This window comes from Paralichthys olivaceus, chromosome 14 (assembly GCF_024713975.1).
Source record: "Paralichthys olivaceus isolate ysfri-2021 chromosome 14, ASM2471397v2, whole genome shotgun sequence".
NCBI classification, from domain to species: Eukaryota; Metazoa; Chordata; class Actinopteri; order Pleuronectiformes; family Paralichthyidae; genus Paralichthys; species Paralichthys olivaceus.
This window is the reverse complement of record NC_091106.1, coordinates 18,742,465-18,759,204: the sequence shown is the minus strand read 5'-3', so window position 1 is coordinate 18,759,204 and position 16,740 is coordinate 18,742,465. Positions and strand designations below refer to the sequence as shown.

The 16,740-nt window shown below is 43.5% G+C and overlaps 2 protein-coding genes across 4 annotated transcripts in view; one reads left to right on the top strand and one right to left on the bottom strand.

Annotated features, from left to right (window-relative positions):
* akt3a (v-akt murine thymoma viral oncogene homolog 3a) overlaps positions 1-16,740 on the bottom strand; it is a 50,971-nt gene that overhangs the window by 6,884 nt on the left and 27,347 nt on the right. For 2 of the 3 annotated variants that reach the window (XM_069538430.1, XM_020089415.2), the window contains exons 4-11: positions 14,352-14,463; positions 11,317-11,461; positions 10,449-10,580; positions 10,239-10,304; positions 9,115-9,183; positions 7,150-7,272; positions 6,213-6,341; positions 110-324 (exon numbers count right to left, since the gene is read on the bottom strand). In XM_069538430.1, the coding sequence (XP_069394531.1) occupies positions 110-324; positions 6,213-6,341; positions 7,150-7,272; positions 9,115-9,183; positions 10,239-10,304; positions 10,449-10,580; positions 11,317-11,461; positions 14,352-14,463 (991 nt within the window). Of the gene's footprint in view, positions 1-109; positions 325-6,212; positions 6,342-7,149; positions 7,273-9,114; positions 9,184-10,238; positions 10,305-10,448; positions 10,581-11,316; positions 11,462-14,351; positions 14,464-15,448; positions 15,566-16,740 lie in introns of those variants that run through there. The other variant, XM_069538431.1, reaches the window with a different exon arrangement.
* The window catches only part of sdccag8 (SHH signaling and ciliogenesis regulator sdccag8), a 67,866-nt gene that overhangs the window by 40,869 nt on the left and 10,257 nt on the right, over positions 1-16,740 (top strand). The gene's annotated exons all lie outside the window — the stretch shown is intronic.

The window sequence follows — 16,740 nt, the reverse complement described above, 5'->3', positions numbered from 1 at the left end:
ACTAGTTGTTGTTTTTGGTTTTTTTTGTCTGTGTGGTTCATATATCTTTATCCCACACTACTATATCAACACACACGAGCACCGACACAAATTAAACCTGGACACACACCGTTTGTTGGGGTCTTTGATGAGCAGGCCGGACAGCAGCGACTTTGCGTCGGATGACAGAGTGCGAGGGAACTTGATGTCCTCCATGAGGATGAGCTCGAACAGCTTCTCGTGGTCCTGGTTGTAGAACGGCAGTCGGCCGCACATCATCTCGTACGTCACCACACCCAAACCCCACCAGTCCACCGCCCGACCGTAGTCGTTGTCCTCCAGGACCTGAGGAGAGGAGAGAAACACAGATAGACAAGTTTTTTTTTATGGGACCGTTTGTTTTATTGGACATCTGCTTTTATTCTGCTTTTATAGGACGATGAACGCTGCCCAAGGTGCTCGGTGAGGAGACAGATGAAGGAAAAAACAGCACACAGAGTCAATATGCTGTTTAGCTCAGGGGATAAATTAAAAAAAGTAAAAGTTGCGTGATATGAAGGGAGGCAGCTGCACAGATGACAAGGGCTGAGGTGTGGACAGCAGAGCCCCTCTCTCAATAAACACACACACATACAGAGGCAAACATCATGGGATGGCAGGTCTTCAGAGGCCCCTGTTACAGTAAGGGAGTCAGTGTGTTGGTGGGGTCCACCAGATGCCCCCCCCCCCGGGTTCCTGCCAGCTCTCCCTGGCAAATTGATGCTCTCCTGGCAGGGACAGTGAGGAACGTCCCTGAATGTAAAAGGTAGAAACAGCTCGCAACATGGGTCAGTGGCGGCCAAGCTGGCGAGCGCAGGTACCTTGTGTTCCCCCCTCACGCCTGTCCTGTCTTATCCTGCCTTTTCCGTCCTCTAATCATGTCTTCTTGCTCTCGTTCCTTCTCTTTCATCGAGTCATGTGCCCGTTCCTTCACCTCTGGAAGAATGAGAAAGACGAGGAAGATACAGCCCCTGAGGTAGTTGATCTTGTGTCGAGGCCTTCGTCAACATAGTAATCTTACAATATGTGTGTATCCAAACTTGCGTTGTATATCTGTGTGTGTGTGTGTGTGTGTGTGACTGATGGACAGACAGGCAGTGTGGGACAGCAGCCAGACCAGCATATGTCGTACATCTCGCCAATAATAACATCTCACTCACAGTTAATAATGGACCAGGCAGGGTGGACGTGAGCACACGGAAACAGACACTAAACACACGAATGCAAAAAAACCCAACATGTTTTTCACACAACCAGATAATAAAACTTTACAGTAAATGTCCCAGAAACGGTTTAACAATGAACTGCACAGTGAACTCATATCTGTCATTAGCTGTGGTGAGATGAGCGGCAGATGCAGATAATACAGGTGTCATAAATACACAAATAGCTTTGACGAGAATAGAGACGTGTTTATGGAATCTAAATGACCGGGTGTGAAAATGCATAATTCATTTTAGGAAACTGAATATTTGAATAGTCGTGTCAAAAAAAGAGGCTGTGTTGGTTTGACATTCTATAATCTCATATTTGGATATTTAAAAATAAATCTTTATGATACACATAGAAATATATTTCCTTGTCAACCTAAATTGGCCCGTCCTTTCCTAGGATTACAAAACATATCTTCTTCTGGTATTTCACACACAAAACGTGGTGAAAAGAAAAAGAGACAATAAACAAAACATTTATAAATTGTCAGACGGGCATTGGGAGAGTGTGTACAGAAAGGCCCCAACAGTCCCCTGCTCAGACCACATTTAAATTCACTAGATACAGATTTATATTTGGAGCTGCCCCAAATTGCACACACTCATAAATATCAGTTCCCAAAACATGGCTGATTTTTATCTTCCATGAAAGATCCATGAACTGTTCTGACAAATCAAGAAAATGTTGAAAAACTTCCCATCTCAAAATGTTAAAGTCAGTTTTAAAAAATTTGGATCTGCCCCCTGTTCTGTATTTTTATTAAAATTGAACACATTTTCTTTCCTGATCCATTTCACATCCTGCAACCGAACTTCGTGGTAACAAGTTCTTTAATCTCACTGACGAACAAATGCAGATAAAAACACAATCCCCTGGTAACAGACTATTACTGATTACTTTCAGTCACTGAAACATATTCAGAGTTTTACTGATCGTGAATCCGGCATCTTTAACCCTTGAGTCTGCGAGAGATCGGTTGTAATTAACAGTCACCACAGGTAGGCAGAGAAATCATATTCGTCTAACATATTACTGAGGGATTTTCCTAATAAGTGTCAGATGAGGTTCTGTCGTACAACAGACCAGGTGAGAGAAAACACCAAACAGCTGCCTGTGGGTTTCCACAGCAGCTCAATATCACAAATTTGATCATTAACTGACTGAGCTCGTGCACTCGGTGCTTAACTGCTAATGATGCAGGCGGCTGCTTCAGCGTGTGCACGTCAACGTGGGCACGGGAGTGAGAGAGAGATATACATGTTTGCTATTTTGTGTGTGTGTGTGTTAGTGTGTATGTGTGTGTGTGTGAGTGTGTGTGTGTGCACATTGAGCTGGTCACCCTGTTGGCAGCTGCAGAGAAGAGCTGGGGGAATGAAGTGTGCCGCCAGCTCCAGATATACTATTGATTGGTACTGCTGGATGGATAACACTGGCTTAGACTGCTGGGAGACTGTCTTTCACACATATACACACACACAGACACACACACACACACACACACACACACACACAGAAACACACACAGACACACACAAACAGCAGATGGAATATTTATCCATCCTCATCAAATTCATAAAGTTTTGAGAGTAAGGCAAATTAGAAGATGTTTGGTGTTGTTTCAGTCCCTGCAGCTTGAGGAGGGACACACACATTCACACACACACACACACATAGACATTTTGCATTTTTGATTATGAAATTCAGAGCTGTCTTCTACATGTATGGATGTGATGTGCGCTGTGTAAGTCTTTGTACAAAAAAGGAAATAAGAATGTATAACAAGGTAAAACTAACCAGTTGGGCATATGTGTGTGTGTGTGTGTGTGTGTGTGTGTGTGTGTGTGTGTGTGTGTGTGTGTGTGTCGTGGGACCAAAAAAAGTGGTGGCAGCTCGGTTGCAGGCAGGGAGCAGATTAATCCACACAGAGCCAGAATGCTGCCCCACAGCCGTAGGCATGAGGCAAGGGAGTGTGTGTATATGTGTGTGAACAGAACGTGTGGTTATGTGTGTATATTTAAGAAAAAGACAGGACAAATAAATAGGACGAGAGCAGAAGAGAGGAGAGGAGGGGTAAAAGCAGCCATGAGGGAAAAGGTCTTGTCCTGTCCTGGTCCCTGTTGGAGCAGCCATGTGGCAGCTAGAAGCTGTTCATAGGACAAGGGCTTTGGCAGCCTGGACAGGACGAGATGGGACGAGCACACACAGCCCCGTGGCTGTAACAGCCCAGATACTCAGCAGGGAACACAAACACACAAACACACCTCACAGTGAACATACACTCACATATTGTTGGTGTCAAACACAGACCTTCTACGTCCAAAGTGTTATGTGGAACATTCAGTTAATGCTGTCTAACTTGCTTTTTACTAATGGCTGAATAAACTGCTGTGTTTACAAGACATTTACATTTGGGATTAAAAAAACAGAATAACTAAGAATACCAAACATGAACAACATACAAGAAAATAAAAACATACACAAATAAATGGAAAAAAGCACAAATCCAACCTTTCAACCAAAAACAGCGAACAATGAAATGTGTCAAACACATGAAATATGAGAAAACAGAGAGAAAACTCTCTGCATGTGTTTCCTCTGATCTGGTTCCACCCTTTTAACGAGGACCTTATACTGCACATTGTTCATTAATCTCACATTAATCTCTTTATTTATTTCTGACTATCCTTGAAACAAACAATAACACTTCAGTCTGATTCTTTACAAGTTCGGCTGCGACATTATTCACTTCATGTGTTATGCTGTGTGTCTTCCTTCAGGCACTTGCAGACACAGACCCTTTTTAAACACCTCTCATCTGCCCTTTTCACTGACGGCAAACACAGGAACTGTCTGAATTTCACTCCTGTAACCCTGAAATATTTTTCTCTCTTCTCATCTTCCTCTGTCTTCAACCCCCACCTCCCCCTTTCTCTTTTTAATCCCGGCTACTTTGCATCACTGTAACTTGGCTCAGAGCAAACTGTGTTATTTTTACACGCGGGCGGGCGAGCAGAGCGAGCGGGCGGGCGAGTGGCGGCGGTGTAGATTTCCAGGTTTTTTCCGAGCACCTTCCTCCAACCTCGCCCATCTGCCGCCATCTGCCTCGCTTTAGCCCGCACTTTCTACTGCAATCACACACACAGCGCACACGCGCACACACACACACAAATGCACACAGACGCACATCCTGTGAAAAATAACCAACAGCCTCCAATCAGCTTTTGGCACGCAAAGGGAGGGACTCTAAAAAAAACACAAATGCTGCGCCAAATTGTCCTCCATACTTTTTCAAGTGGGATATACACTATGCTTCTCCCCTCCTGCTTTCATCTCCACATCTCCATCGCTCTGTCTCCACCACCCACAGTCCTGCAACGCTCCCGCCAGTTGATCTGCTGGCCTTCGAGTGAGGCAGAGCTGATGGCTGGACAGCGGATGGCTGCAAAAAAATGTTCCAAGAACATAGTGATGTGTCTGTGTGTCTGTGTGTGTACGTGTGTTAGTGTGAGCACTGTGCTGTGCCCTTTTCAAATTCAACCAACACCCTCGTTCACACGCATAAGCTGCATATTTACAGTTCACCCTGATATTATGGAAATGTTTCGCTGGTGAACTCTGCAAATGAAAATGTACACAAATACATTCCACTATAAGACGATATTACACGCAGCTACTGCGGGTACTTCGTTTATCGCCCATTTATCAAAGATCAGTAATAATCCCGGTCCTCCCACTGATCAGTCAGGGCCGTTGTTAGATAAGCAGGTGTTGTGCAGTGGGCAACATGAGTCCCACAGTTCACAGGGGCTGTCCTGAACCCTGAGCGCTGCAGATTCACTGCTTAATGGATTGGCTGCCTGTGGAGGCCACAGATGCCTTTATGTACTTCACAGCCTCAGTCTAATGTACATAAAATAACTGAATATCATTACTGTGCATGTGTTCAAATGTATTTAAACAAGGTACAGTCATCAGTCATGGCTTCTCATGTCATCTGGGATAAACTTTACATTGAGTAGAATATATATATATACTAGAACGCATGAATACGTAGTTTTTGTAATGATCAAGTATTCAGGTCGACTGTGTATTATCTAATGATGGAGCAATGCCACAGCAAAAGCTGGGTGGTATCCTAAATGTTTACCACTGTTGTGCTTAATATATCCCACTCACTCTTTGAGAAGCACTTTGGGAGGTCAAGGGAGATTGTACAAAGAGACACAAGGTCTAAATGAGGAGAGAGGGAGACAGTTTTTAACTGTTCAGCTTTCAATTGTTTTTTGTTTAAGGTTTCTGCAACAAAACTTAGGTTCAGGAAAATATGTTTGGGTTACAATAGACCATGTTACCCACAAGCCTTTCTGTCCCATTGACTCTTCAAGGGGTCAAAGACAGAATAAGATCGGGGTGTAAATAGCCACATTATTCATCCACCCTGGGTTCAAGTAGCATTTTTGGCTCTGGACATCTGAGTGTGTGAACTGACATTACAGTTCACCTTCACTTCACTCGTCTCTTACTCCTGCCTTTCTTTTTTCACACCTAGGATTAAGACATGTAAACCCGCTACACTGTGGAGGAGATGCTGTGATGTTATATTTTACATTAGCCTTCACACCTTACTTTAAGGTGGGTGTGGGTGTTATAGAACCCCAAGAATTTAATTTTGTCCTACTCTTACACTCTTACTGTATAACAGAAGACCATAATGGATAGATGATTAGATGGATAAAAGAGCAAGAAGATAAAGGGAGACTTAAGACATGGGCACAGGTCATAAAATCATGAAGAAAGACCCATTGAAGAAGTTGATACGAACTCTAATCCATGTCGTAGTTGCCTTTGCATGCCACCCTCCCCCTGGAATAATTGTAACCTCAACTGAAAGCTGACTGCTGATTCAATATGATGTGTGTTGTGCTACCGCTCGTAGTCTAAACAATGACATTTGAAAATATAAAGTATAAAAAGAGGGTTACCTCTGGTGCTAGGTACTCTGGAGTGCCACAGAAGGTCTTCATGGTAGCAGCGTCTGTGATACCCTCCTTGCAGAGGCCAAAATCAGTGATCTTGATATGGCCATCTTTATCCAGCATCAGGTTTTCCAACTGAAATGGAAAGCAAATGTTCAGCATCACTTCCCACAATGCCACTTGTAGCATCAGAATCCTAAAAGAAAAACCGTGAAAATGGAAAAGACGCATTTAGTCCTGGTGATGCATTTAACGGGAACAGGTTTGAATTCATCTGAAGAGCCTTTTGTCAGAGGTTATAAAAATATATTTTACTGTTTGATCGTGACTGAGAATCAACACTGTTACTTAGTCGCTTTGGTAACTAAGTGGAATACTTTGTGTACTGTGAAGTCAAGGTTTTACTGCTTTGAAGAAGAGAGCAGAGGCAGACATGTGAGGACAACCATTTTGTATTAGCCCACATGGTGACGGTAGACACACTCAGGTGCACAAACTCTGAGCAGAGGAGGGAAATAAACTTCAGGCGTGTAGTGGAGCCACTCAACCTTTTAATTTTAATGGCTGAAGTGTTTTTTTGCTCTCTGTCAGCTTTCTTCTCCTTCCTGTTTTCTTGGCTGCTGTGAGCGGGACTGGGGCCAAGGCTGCCAGGCAGGCGCTCAGACAGAGCCATCTACCTCTCTACCTCTGTGGCATCAGCACCCCCTCCCTCCCGCCTGCCTCTGCCTTCCGCACTTCTTCTCTGTTTTATGTCTGTGTGAGCTCGTCCCTGTCCCTCTCTTTAATTACCACACACCCTGAGACGCTCGTCTGCTCTTGGATGAAAAATAAACAGTGGAAACTTAAGAGATGTGGGGGCTTTAAAAAATGTTTTTTCCCCTCAAATATCTGATCATTCTCTTCCAATGCCCCCAAACCAGCCCCCGTCTCTGCTTCTGTTTACCTTGAGGTCCCGGTACACAATCTTGGCGGAATGCAGGTAGTCTAGAGCTGAGACGATCTCGGCGCCGTAGAAGCGCGTGCGCTCCTCCGAGAACACCCGCTCTCTGGACAAATGGAAAAACAGCTGCGGCAGAAGGAGGGAGGATATGGGAGGAAGAGAGGGTGAGAGGGAGTTAGAGAGAGGGAGAGAGAAAGAGGGGGGGAGAGACAGCAGGGACGGCACAGCAATAATTACTGATTTATTGGAGGAAATTAGCACAACACAAACTGGCTGCCCGCACCATATTGAGATGATAGATAGTGGAAGGGAGGGTGAGTGTGGGGTGCGTGTGCGAGAGGTGCTTGTGGAGAGGGGTTGGGTGGGTGGGGGGGTGTCTCGGAGGAGGGTGGGTGGAGGCACTCGGCAGCTGGCGCCTCATCTAGCAGCCCCCCTCAACACACACACTCACACACATACCTCTTCCATGTTACCCTCTGGGCTAGGTTGGCACAGTGTTGGCGTGGAGTTAGGCAACGGGGGCCAAATCAAGGGTTTAATCAATACACCAGTCTAGTTAAAGAGAGGCCGACCGCCGCTGCCGCCGCCGCCAATCGCCCCACCCTACCCCACCTCCCATCCCCACCGCCTCCAGTGCCGCACTCATTAGTGGCCTAACTGGCCTTGCCCCTTGAGCCTCCATCTTCATTTACTTCATTCTCATATCCATCCCTCTGTTTTTGGCAAGGAGCTCATGTTACGACTTTAGAGAGTACACAGCTCGTCTTTTTTCCCCAGGTGGCTCTGCCTCTCGTTTCTCCTCTGTCCTGCTTCTTTTTTTTTTTAATCACTCACCTCTCACTCCCTTCATCTCCGCCTCCCTAGCCGTCAGTTGTCAAGTTGTCATTGTCACACTGCTACACATGTGGCACCGAAATGACACCAGCCTGCTGCGCCGCAACAGTCAAGTCGAACAAATTACCCATGAGGCCAAGGGGCACACATATCCCCATTAATTGTTCAGGGAGGTTTGCATATGGCCGCTGGAGTGATGCTCACAGACCACCTTGCTCAAATGATGTGCGTGTGTGTGTGTGTGTGTGTGTGGAGGGGGTAACACGACAGGTGGGCCTTCATCAGTGTACTGGCAGCTGTGACTGTGGCAGGTTTGTAATGGGCTGTGTGTGTCCATGTTTGTGTGGTATGTGTGGTCACAATTCGTCCGTTGAGGTAAAAATTTGCCGTGTGTGTTTGTCTAAGAGTGTGTGTGATTGCTGGTGTTTTCTGCGTGTGTGTGTGTGTGTGTGTTTGCTCGGGCCTGGCGCTGGCTGAACTGCCTAACTAACTGGGAGGGGAGCAGGTGACATATACACTGAGGGAATGAACCAAGATTGCAAAAACGGCCCACTTAAATATCAGAGAAATTGAAAAGTGGGGGAATCCAAACTCATTTCGTCTCCGACTGTCATTCCGGTTATATCTGCCCCATAGGTGTGTTCATAAATAGACACAAGCAGGAGAGACGAGAAGGCAAGCGAAAGGCCAGTTGGTTGGCAAATTAACTGAGTTAGAAAGAAATTGAACAGTGAAACTTCAGTCACTTCCTGAGAGTTTGCACGTCTCGACATTCCTTTGCTGCTTTACTCCAATTATGTATTCATCTGTGAGGGTTACCCAGGGACTTTTACGTATAAACCCAGACAAATGTTTAGGAGACCTTCTTTACATGTTGAGTACAGGCTGTTTAAGTTTGGTTGAACACTGGCGTTGTGCAGCATTCTGGAATGATACTCTTGTTTTCAAAAATACAATTTATATCCTGTAAATATTCAACAATAACAAAGTTTTAATCTTATAGCAGAACGTCTCTGTCAGCTAATGTAGTGGAGTCGTGGTAATCACACACAGCACAGTCTTCATGAATGGATGTCCGTGTGTGTGTGTGTGTGTGTGTGTGTGTGTGTGTGTGTGTGTGTGTGTGTGTTTTACCTCTCCTCCATTCACATACTCCATGACGAAACAGAGGCGGTCTTTAGTCTGGAATGAATACTTCAATGACTGAAATGAGAACCACACACACACACACTCACTGAGCTCACTCATACAAACACATTTTCTAAGTTCTATAACTGAACAGATTACTGTGCGCGCTACTAAAGCACACTTGGTCTTTGTGGACAAATTCACAAATTCATTATTAAAGCCATTGCTAACTATTTGTTGCCTATAATTTCCTTGTCCTATTGTATTACATGTATTAAATCTCACAGCATACTGCATATTGTGCTCAAACTATCCAACTGTGCAATGGAAATAGGAGTGTACAAGTGATTGCAAACTCAAAATACATGGACTACCACGACGCATTTACTGACACAATAGCTTCTCGTTTACTTTCTGTAACAGCACAGACATAATCCACTGTTCAGAGGGACGACTTGAATAACATTAAATATTGTTTTTTGATTTGTACCACGTGACAAATCATGTACTCATCTCCTTAATGCACCGCCAATAAAATGAACAGTGAAGTGACAGAGTGAACGATTTCACACACAGCCAGAAGACTGGTCGCATTCTAACTAAAACAGCAGGAGCGACAAACGTGATCAGTTTATGTCTGTATTTGCCCATTTGTGTGTGTGTGTGTGTGTGTGTGTGTGTGTGTTCTCTTTTGAGGGGGGAAGCTGCTTGACAAAAGAACAGTTGGTCTGAATCTCTTTGTGGCTGCAGGTGTGATGGGGTAAACTCAGATGTGAACTGTAATTGCTCTCAAGACGGTAAGTGTGTGTGTGTGTGTGTGTGTGTGTGTGTGTGTGTGTGTGAGTGAGTGAGTGATTGATAAAAAATGAGCAGAGGCTAATGTGTGTTGGTGTACATCAAAGACAAGGTGTAAAAGTAACAGATGCAGCTGTTAATGTACAACAATTTGCCGCCTCACTTATAATTAGCCACAAGAGACTCAGGTATGTATAGGATCAATACGTTGTTCTGTTTGTTTGTTTGTTTGTGTGTGTGTGTGTGCATTCACTCTTAGAGATGTCTATACAGTGTACACACATACTGTCTGTCTCTATTTAAACCTTTTGTTTTGGTGTATTTGAGGTACTCACGGTGAGAAAGGGATGTCTGGTGTTTTTCAGTACTCTGCTCTCTGTGAGTGTGTGAGCCACTTCATCCTGTACACAGGAAGCATTTTCAATCAAACAGCAAAAAACCAGAAGAGCAACGTCAACGCAAACTTCAGTTTCATGTGGTCCTTTCCAGATAATGAAAAAAACAGATATAAAGACTGATCAATAGACAGTGTCTGCTGGACTGACCTTGGCTATGATCACTTCTTTTTTAAGGATTTTCATGGCATAATATTTCCCACTGGCCTTTTCTCGGACCAGAATCACTTTGCCAAAGGTTCCCTTTCCCAGCAGCTTCAGGTAGTCGAAGTCACTCATTGTCTGGAACACAGAAGACCGATGTCAGTGATTTGTCTGTGCTTTAAGTTGATCAGTTGACACGATCCCACATTTTAGTCAGGACCAAATATAAATGATTGACTTTAGATAACTCGGCCTATGGCTGCAGAAACTAAACATGGTCATCTTTGTTGTGTCCATTGTTCAGTTTGTTTTCCACATATATATTATGTATTGACAGCTACTGGTCAGAATACCATTAATAGTAGTCATGTTAATGGTCCCGGTTGGATGACACCTACAGATCGTTCTGATATTACAGCTTGTGCCACTGAGAAAATGTCTCCTGAACAAATGAAAAATTGATTTTTACTGAGCCACTAATATTTTTGACAATAACACTATAAACCTTGAGTGTGTGTATTGAACCATGAAGCCTGCAGGGGACTCGAGCTGTATTTCAGACTGTTCTTTTTTTTAGCTTGTAAATGTCACCTTTGCCTTTGCATTTGAAACCATCTACATTTACAAAAGCTATTTCAAATCACTGCTTTTTACTGCTGGATCACTATAATTTGGGAAAACCAATTTACCCCTTTGTTGTTGCAGTGGCTATTTCTTTAGTTAAAACCTGTGACTGAGTGAACAATTTTTAAAATTGCAAGCATTCAACTGTAATAACCCATTGCATGGTGATGAATGACAGCAGTCCAGCTGGAATAATGTCTGTATTTTCAGTGTTTGTATGTCTGTGTGCACATCTGCTGTCGTGTGTTACCTTGCGTTTGTGTTGTGTGGTAGAGATGTCCATCTCCTCCTCGACCATGTTGTCGATATTGGAGGTGGGGCTGCACTGGATCCTCTCCTCCTCTTGTCTCTGCAGCTTGTCAGCGACCATCTGGATGGCCTCTGTCCACTCATCTCTGGACACACAGTGTGGAACAAGTTTATGACTCAACTCAGCTTTATTTACACAGAACTTTACAAACAGCACAGTTGATCCAAAGTGCTTCAGTGCAAACAGAGGAAGAGAAAAGAAAAAACAACAAAAGGAAGAAGAAAAAGGAGAAAGAGGAGAATTAGGAAAAAAAGGAGGAGAAGAAGGAGGAGGAAAATTAGAAAATAAGAAAGAGGAAAATGAGGAAAAGAAGAAGGAGGGGGAGAAAGAGGAGGAGCAAGTATTTGAATTATCATTCGGTCATTTTTTTTGTCAAAAGTATAAAAAAATGATTCTGGCTTCGTAGAAAGTGAAGACTTGATTATTTAACATTTATCGTTGAGGTTTGGACATACACATACATCTACAGTACATAACATAATTGAAACTAGCCCAAGAGACAATACATTACACTGATATAAAATCTAATATTGGTCAGTGCACTTCTTTGACCAGGTGTGTAAAGACGCTAATGTGTTCTCAATTAACATAAACACCTATTTGTTCAACAGAGAGGAAACACGGTCAACTAGAGAATCAACCAAATGAGCAATGATCATGGAGCAGAACTAATGCCTACCAGTCTCTGTGTGTGTGTGTGTGTGTGTGTGTGAGAGAGAGAGAGAGAGACATCCATGCATTAGAGGGAACAATGCATTGGTGTTTGCTAACATTGTTCCTCCCCATTGACTTTCCATTAGTGTTGTTGTTCAACATCTGTTGGGAGGAAATATGCGAGTTTGATTTTGCGTGTGTGCGCGGGTGTGTGTGTGTGTGTGTGTGTGTATATGTGTGTAGCAGAAGGCCAGGCATGCACCAGGATGTGTAGACACTCTAACTGTATTTAATGATGATGAATATTATGGTTTGTTCACAGAACCAAGTTTTCCTCTGCTGTGTTACACAAGATAAGAGTATATAAAACTTTATGTTAAAATCATTTTTGAGGTTTTATCAGTTTTCTGACATTGTAAATATGGTTAATTTTGTATAAAGACCATCTCATTATTTATTAAATAACATTTCTGACTTTGAATATAACTTTAAAATTGTTTCTTCGAGCCTGAGCTGAACAGAAAGAATTCCCCCTTGAATCTTCACTCAAACATCGTTAATCCGGTGCCACATGCAGGGCTCCACCCCGAACTGAGGTGAACCAAAGACGATATTCAAATATTCAGAAATCCTCTGGAGTCCAGAGGAGCAGGTCAGGATTTACAAGTTTGCACTTTCAAATACACTTACCCATTGTAAGCTGTGAAAAGATCATAATAATGAAACCTGTTCCACTCTCAAACGATCACCCCTGTGTGTTTTGTTTTGTTTGGAGTTATATGCCCATATGTTTCCTTGAAGGATCTGGAAGAACATCCATCTGAACCTAAACAGAGCAGTGTGTTTTTAAGATCTGACTCCGTTTCTACTGCAAAGACTTCTGAGCGTACCCTACACACTCCAAAACAAGGGCAAACTCAAGTTATACTCCATCTACGACAATGGAACACTCAATTTGTGGCACCCATGATGTGTGTGTGTGTGTGTGTGTGAGCGTGTGTGTGTCTAGCTACATGAAAAGCAGTGGGAACTCTCTCAAGGTCAGGCAGCAGATAAATGCTCTCTCTCTCTTGGTGAGTGTTTTTTTGTATAATGAGTTTTTTTTGCTAATGAGAGATAATGGGCCTGCCTACAATCCGGCACCATGCCAACATGTGCCACCCTCTCTGCTCGCGGTTGGGGCTGTGGTAGCTGGAGCCCTGCCAGCTCTGGTACAGTGCAACAAATACAGTAACACACACACACACATCGACCACAGACACCCAGTTGTGGCACGTACACACACACGCTTCTTTCAAACCCACCTAAACTTCAAAGATGCCCATATCACACACACACACACACACACACACACACACACACATCTGGATATGTCTTTGTATTAAGTATGTGACTTCATAGCCTACTGTGAAATCTTTATTTGATTATCTAGAGACAAAACTCCTAGAAAACAACATGTAACATAGACAAACTTGGACAGACAGCTGCAACACACACACACAGATAAAAACACACAAACAAACTCAAAGGATGCACAGAAGCATCTGTGGTCTTCTGGGCAAAGCTGTTCATTTTCTGGAGATAAACACCTCAGCTTCTCAGAAAGGAACTGAGCAGCTGGAGAATTTATGCCGACACTACTTGAAAGGTCTCCTTTCCACTCTGTCTCTCTCACCCTCTCTCTTTCTCTCAGACACAGACACACACACACACACTTCTACCCACATAATGCATACATACGCATATGTGTGTGTGTATATATATATATGTTTAGTCCTATGTCAAGATCTCTTAAAAGCTTTAGAGTTTAAAGTTGAGAGTGTTTCTGTTTCTAATTTCTATTCCCTTCTTTTACTCAAACATAAAACGTACACTGTCTTCAGTTAAATTTCTTGGATAAAAAAATTAAGTTCTTCAGTTAAAATGTTAAGTTGTTTAAGAGAAAAAGACTTTTGAAACAATTCTTTTTTAATTGGTAGGTTTTGACTAGAGTGAGTTTTAATGTCTGCTGCTTCTTTGAGAGAAATGTCAGACAGTCTGAAGAAATACAGGCAGAGCGCGTTTAATAGCCTGTGGTTGATTTGCCTAAAAGCATCTTAGCTCTAAGATGCCAAACAGAGAGAAAGTTTACTTCTCACTTTAAAAGAAAGCTTTGGCCAGATTAAATTATTAGCATCTAAATATGAGTCAAGCCAGACTCAGCCTAATATGTTGTAAATGATTAGAGCTCTCACAGGAAAGCAATGCTTGACCTTCTCATTGTTCACTGGCCAACGACTGGAGGATGCTCTCAGCAGTGAGCAGTTCCTCAGGGAACTGACCTCTCATCAGGCGAGTCCACGTGGAAGGTCCTCTCGATGACTGTGGTCCACTGGAGGCAGCGTATGATGAAGGTGTTCGGCTTTGGCCTCTCTGTCTTCATCAGCTGACATTCTGAAACAGGCAGCCAGAGTGTTGTCTGTCAGTACATTTAAAAGTGTTTAAAATTGTTAGCGTAAAAGTTCAATTTGAGAAAAGGAGAAAGATAATCGTAATCGTAAGGTGCTTGTGGTTGCTTTGGTTCTGCTCCTGCTAGAACAAACTGTTTTAACTTAAATTATACGATTTTCAAGTCTGTCGATTTGTCAAGTTTCCCTGTTGATTTGCTGTGGAGGGTTTTGTCTTGATGTAATATCAAGATTCATAAATAACTATTGTCTAAGAGATGTACATGTGTATCTCGTAATGTTCAAAATGTCTTTAAAAGAAGTAGAAAAAAGAACCTCCTTGGTGGAGGAAAGGCATTTTAAACTAATATGGTTGTACATTTCAAATATATCCACCTGATGTGTAATTCCATTCAGCTTTTTTAGTTTCAGGGCCCTGAGATTGTGCATCCTGGCTCAATGTCACGCTTGACCCATAAGAAATAACAAAGGTCTAATTATTACTAATATTAGAATAAGTTCAAACCAAACGAGTTTGTGCCGAATAAGAAGTTTGTTGTAACATTATCATTAAGAAAAAAATACAGGTCTTGCTGAGCAATATCTTCAGCGACCATTAAAGGCCCTTTCCTGTGCCAAGAGATATTATGTGTTGCAGGGCGTACACATCTGGCGAATACATCCGAAGAGACACATTTCTGTGAAAATGGGCAATACGGTCATAATTACACAAATGTATGATATGGCACACAAACACAAAGACGTACACACACTTGGCCAGATGGGGCTGTGAGTTTGCTATGGGAGGGAATACATCTTCATCGTCTCTCAGCAGTCTCTGTGGTTACTGGGGACAAGAGGTGATGTAAAAGAGCTAAATGATCCATCTTCTGTTGTCTCATCTCTCCCACTTCTTTGTTCTACATCTATCACCTTCTCCTGCTCTCCTCTATCTTCTCTTCTCCTTTGGTCGCCCGTCCTTCTCTCCTCACCTTCTCTCTTGCCCTCCACTTGCTTCCTCTCCTTTCCTCCTCTCCCCTCCCGTCATCAGCTATCCCTTCTCCCAATTACTTTCTGTTTAAGTGTGGCACAGCACAGCACGTCATGGCTCAGCCTAAATATAGACAGGAAGGTTAATGACAACACCACTCGGGTCGAGCACACAGCAGAGTTTCAATGTACAGTCACACGCAGACACAGATACACACACACACACTCGCACAAAGACGATACTACCTGACTCGTGAGCGAGGCCTGCTGTGCTGCCACAAAACAAGGTCAGGTTTGGTTGATGCCAAAAAATACTCACAACCAAAAATGGACACACACACGAAGTGATATTGAAGTTTGAACATTAGCTGAAATTGGGTTGTTTGCCACAGCAGGCAATTGTGAAATCTGTGTAGCAGTTTAGTTAGTGTATGCATGTGTGTGTGTGTGTGTGTGTGTGTGTGTGTGTGTGTGTGTGTGTGTGTGTGTGTGTGTGTGTGTGTGTGTGTGTGTGTGTGTGTGTGTGCGACAGGCTTGTATGTATGAGTCCCTCTGCAGGGAACAGGCCTGTACCATCTCTGTTCCATCTGACCACTTCTGTTGTTCACACACACACAAACACACACACACACAAGCACACAAGCACACAGAGATAAACAAACACACATATACACACACTCACTCACACACCACCACCTGGCCTCCCAGCTTTGGGCAACAGATGTGGCAGTGCCAGCGCTGTGCCAAGCAGCCGGGGCCGGATGTATGGCCTGGCTTGTCCTCCTCTCAAACTCTTTTCCTCTCCCCCTTTTCCTCGTTCTCCAATCCTGTCTTCGTCTCCTCCTCCCTGTCTGTTCAGCGCTGACAACCCTCCTCCCAATATTTCATCCGCGAAAGCCTCACCCTCCAATCCCTCCGTCCCTCTCCCCAGCTCTCATCCGTTGCTCTCCACCCTAATCATCCTTCCGTCTCTGTCCTCTGACTCCTCTCTCCTCTTCCTCTCTCCTTCCTGTGTGTCCAATCTTCTCTTCCCCCTGCCCCCTCTGATCGATTCCCATCGCTCATTCCCAGTACTTGTCCACCCTTCCGGACTCCTATCTTTCTGTCTCCTCCTCCACCCTACGATGTTCCATTCTTTATCATTTTCTCTGAGGTTTCAGCTTGTATTCTACCATTCGTCATCATTTTCTTTTCCTTTTTTACGCTGTCATCTTGCACCTCCTGCTCACTCTGCCTCTACTGTTGTTCCGTCCATCACTGATGCTCAATGTACTATTCTGCTGATAATTTTCAT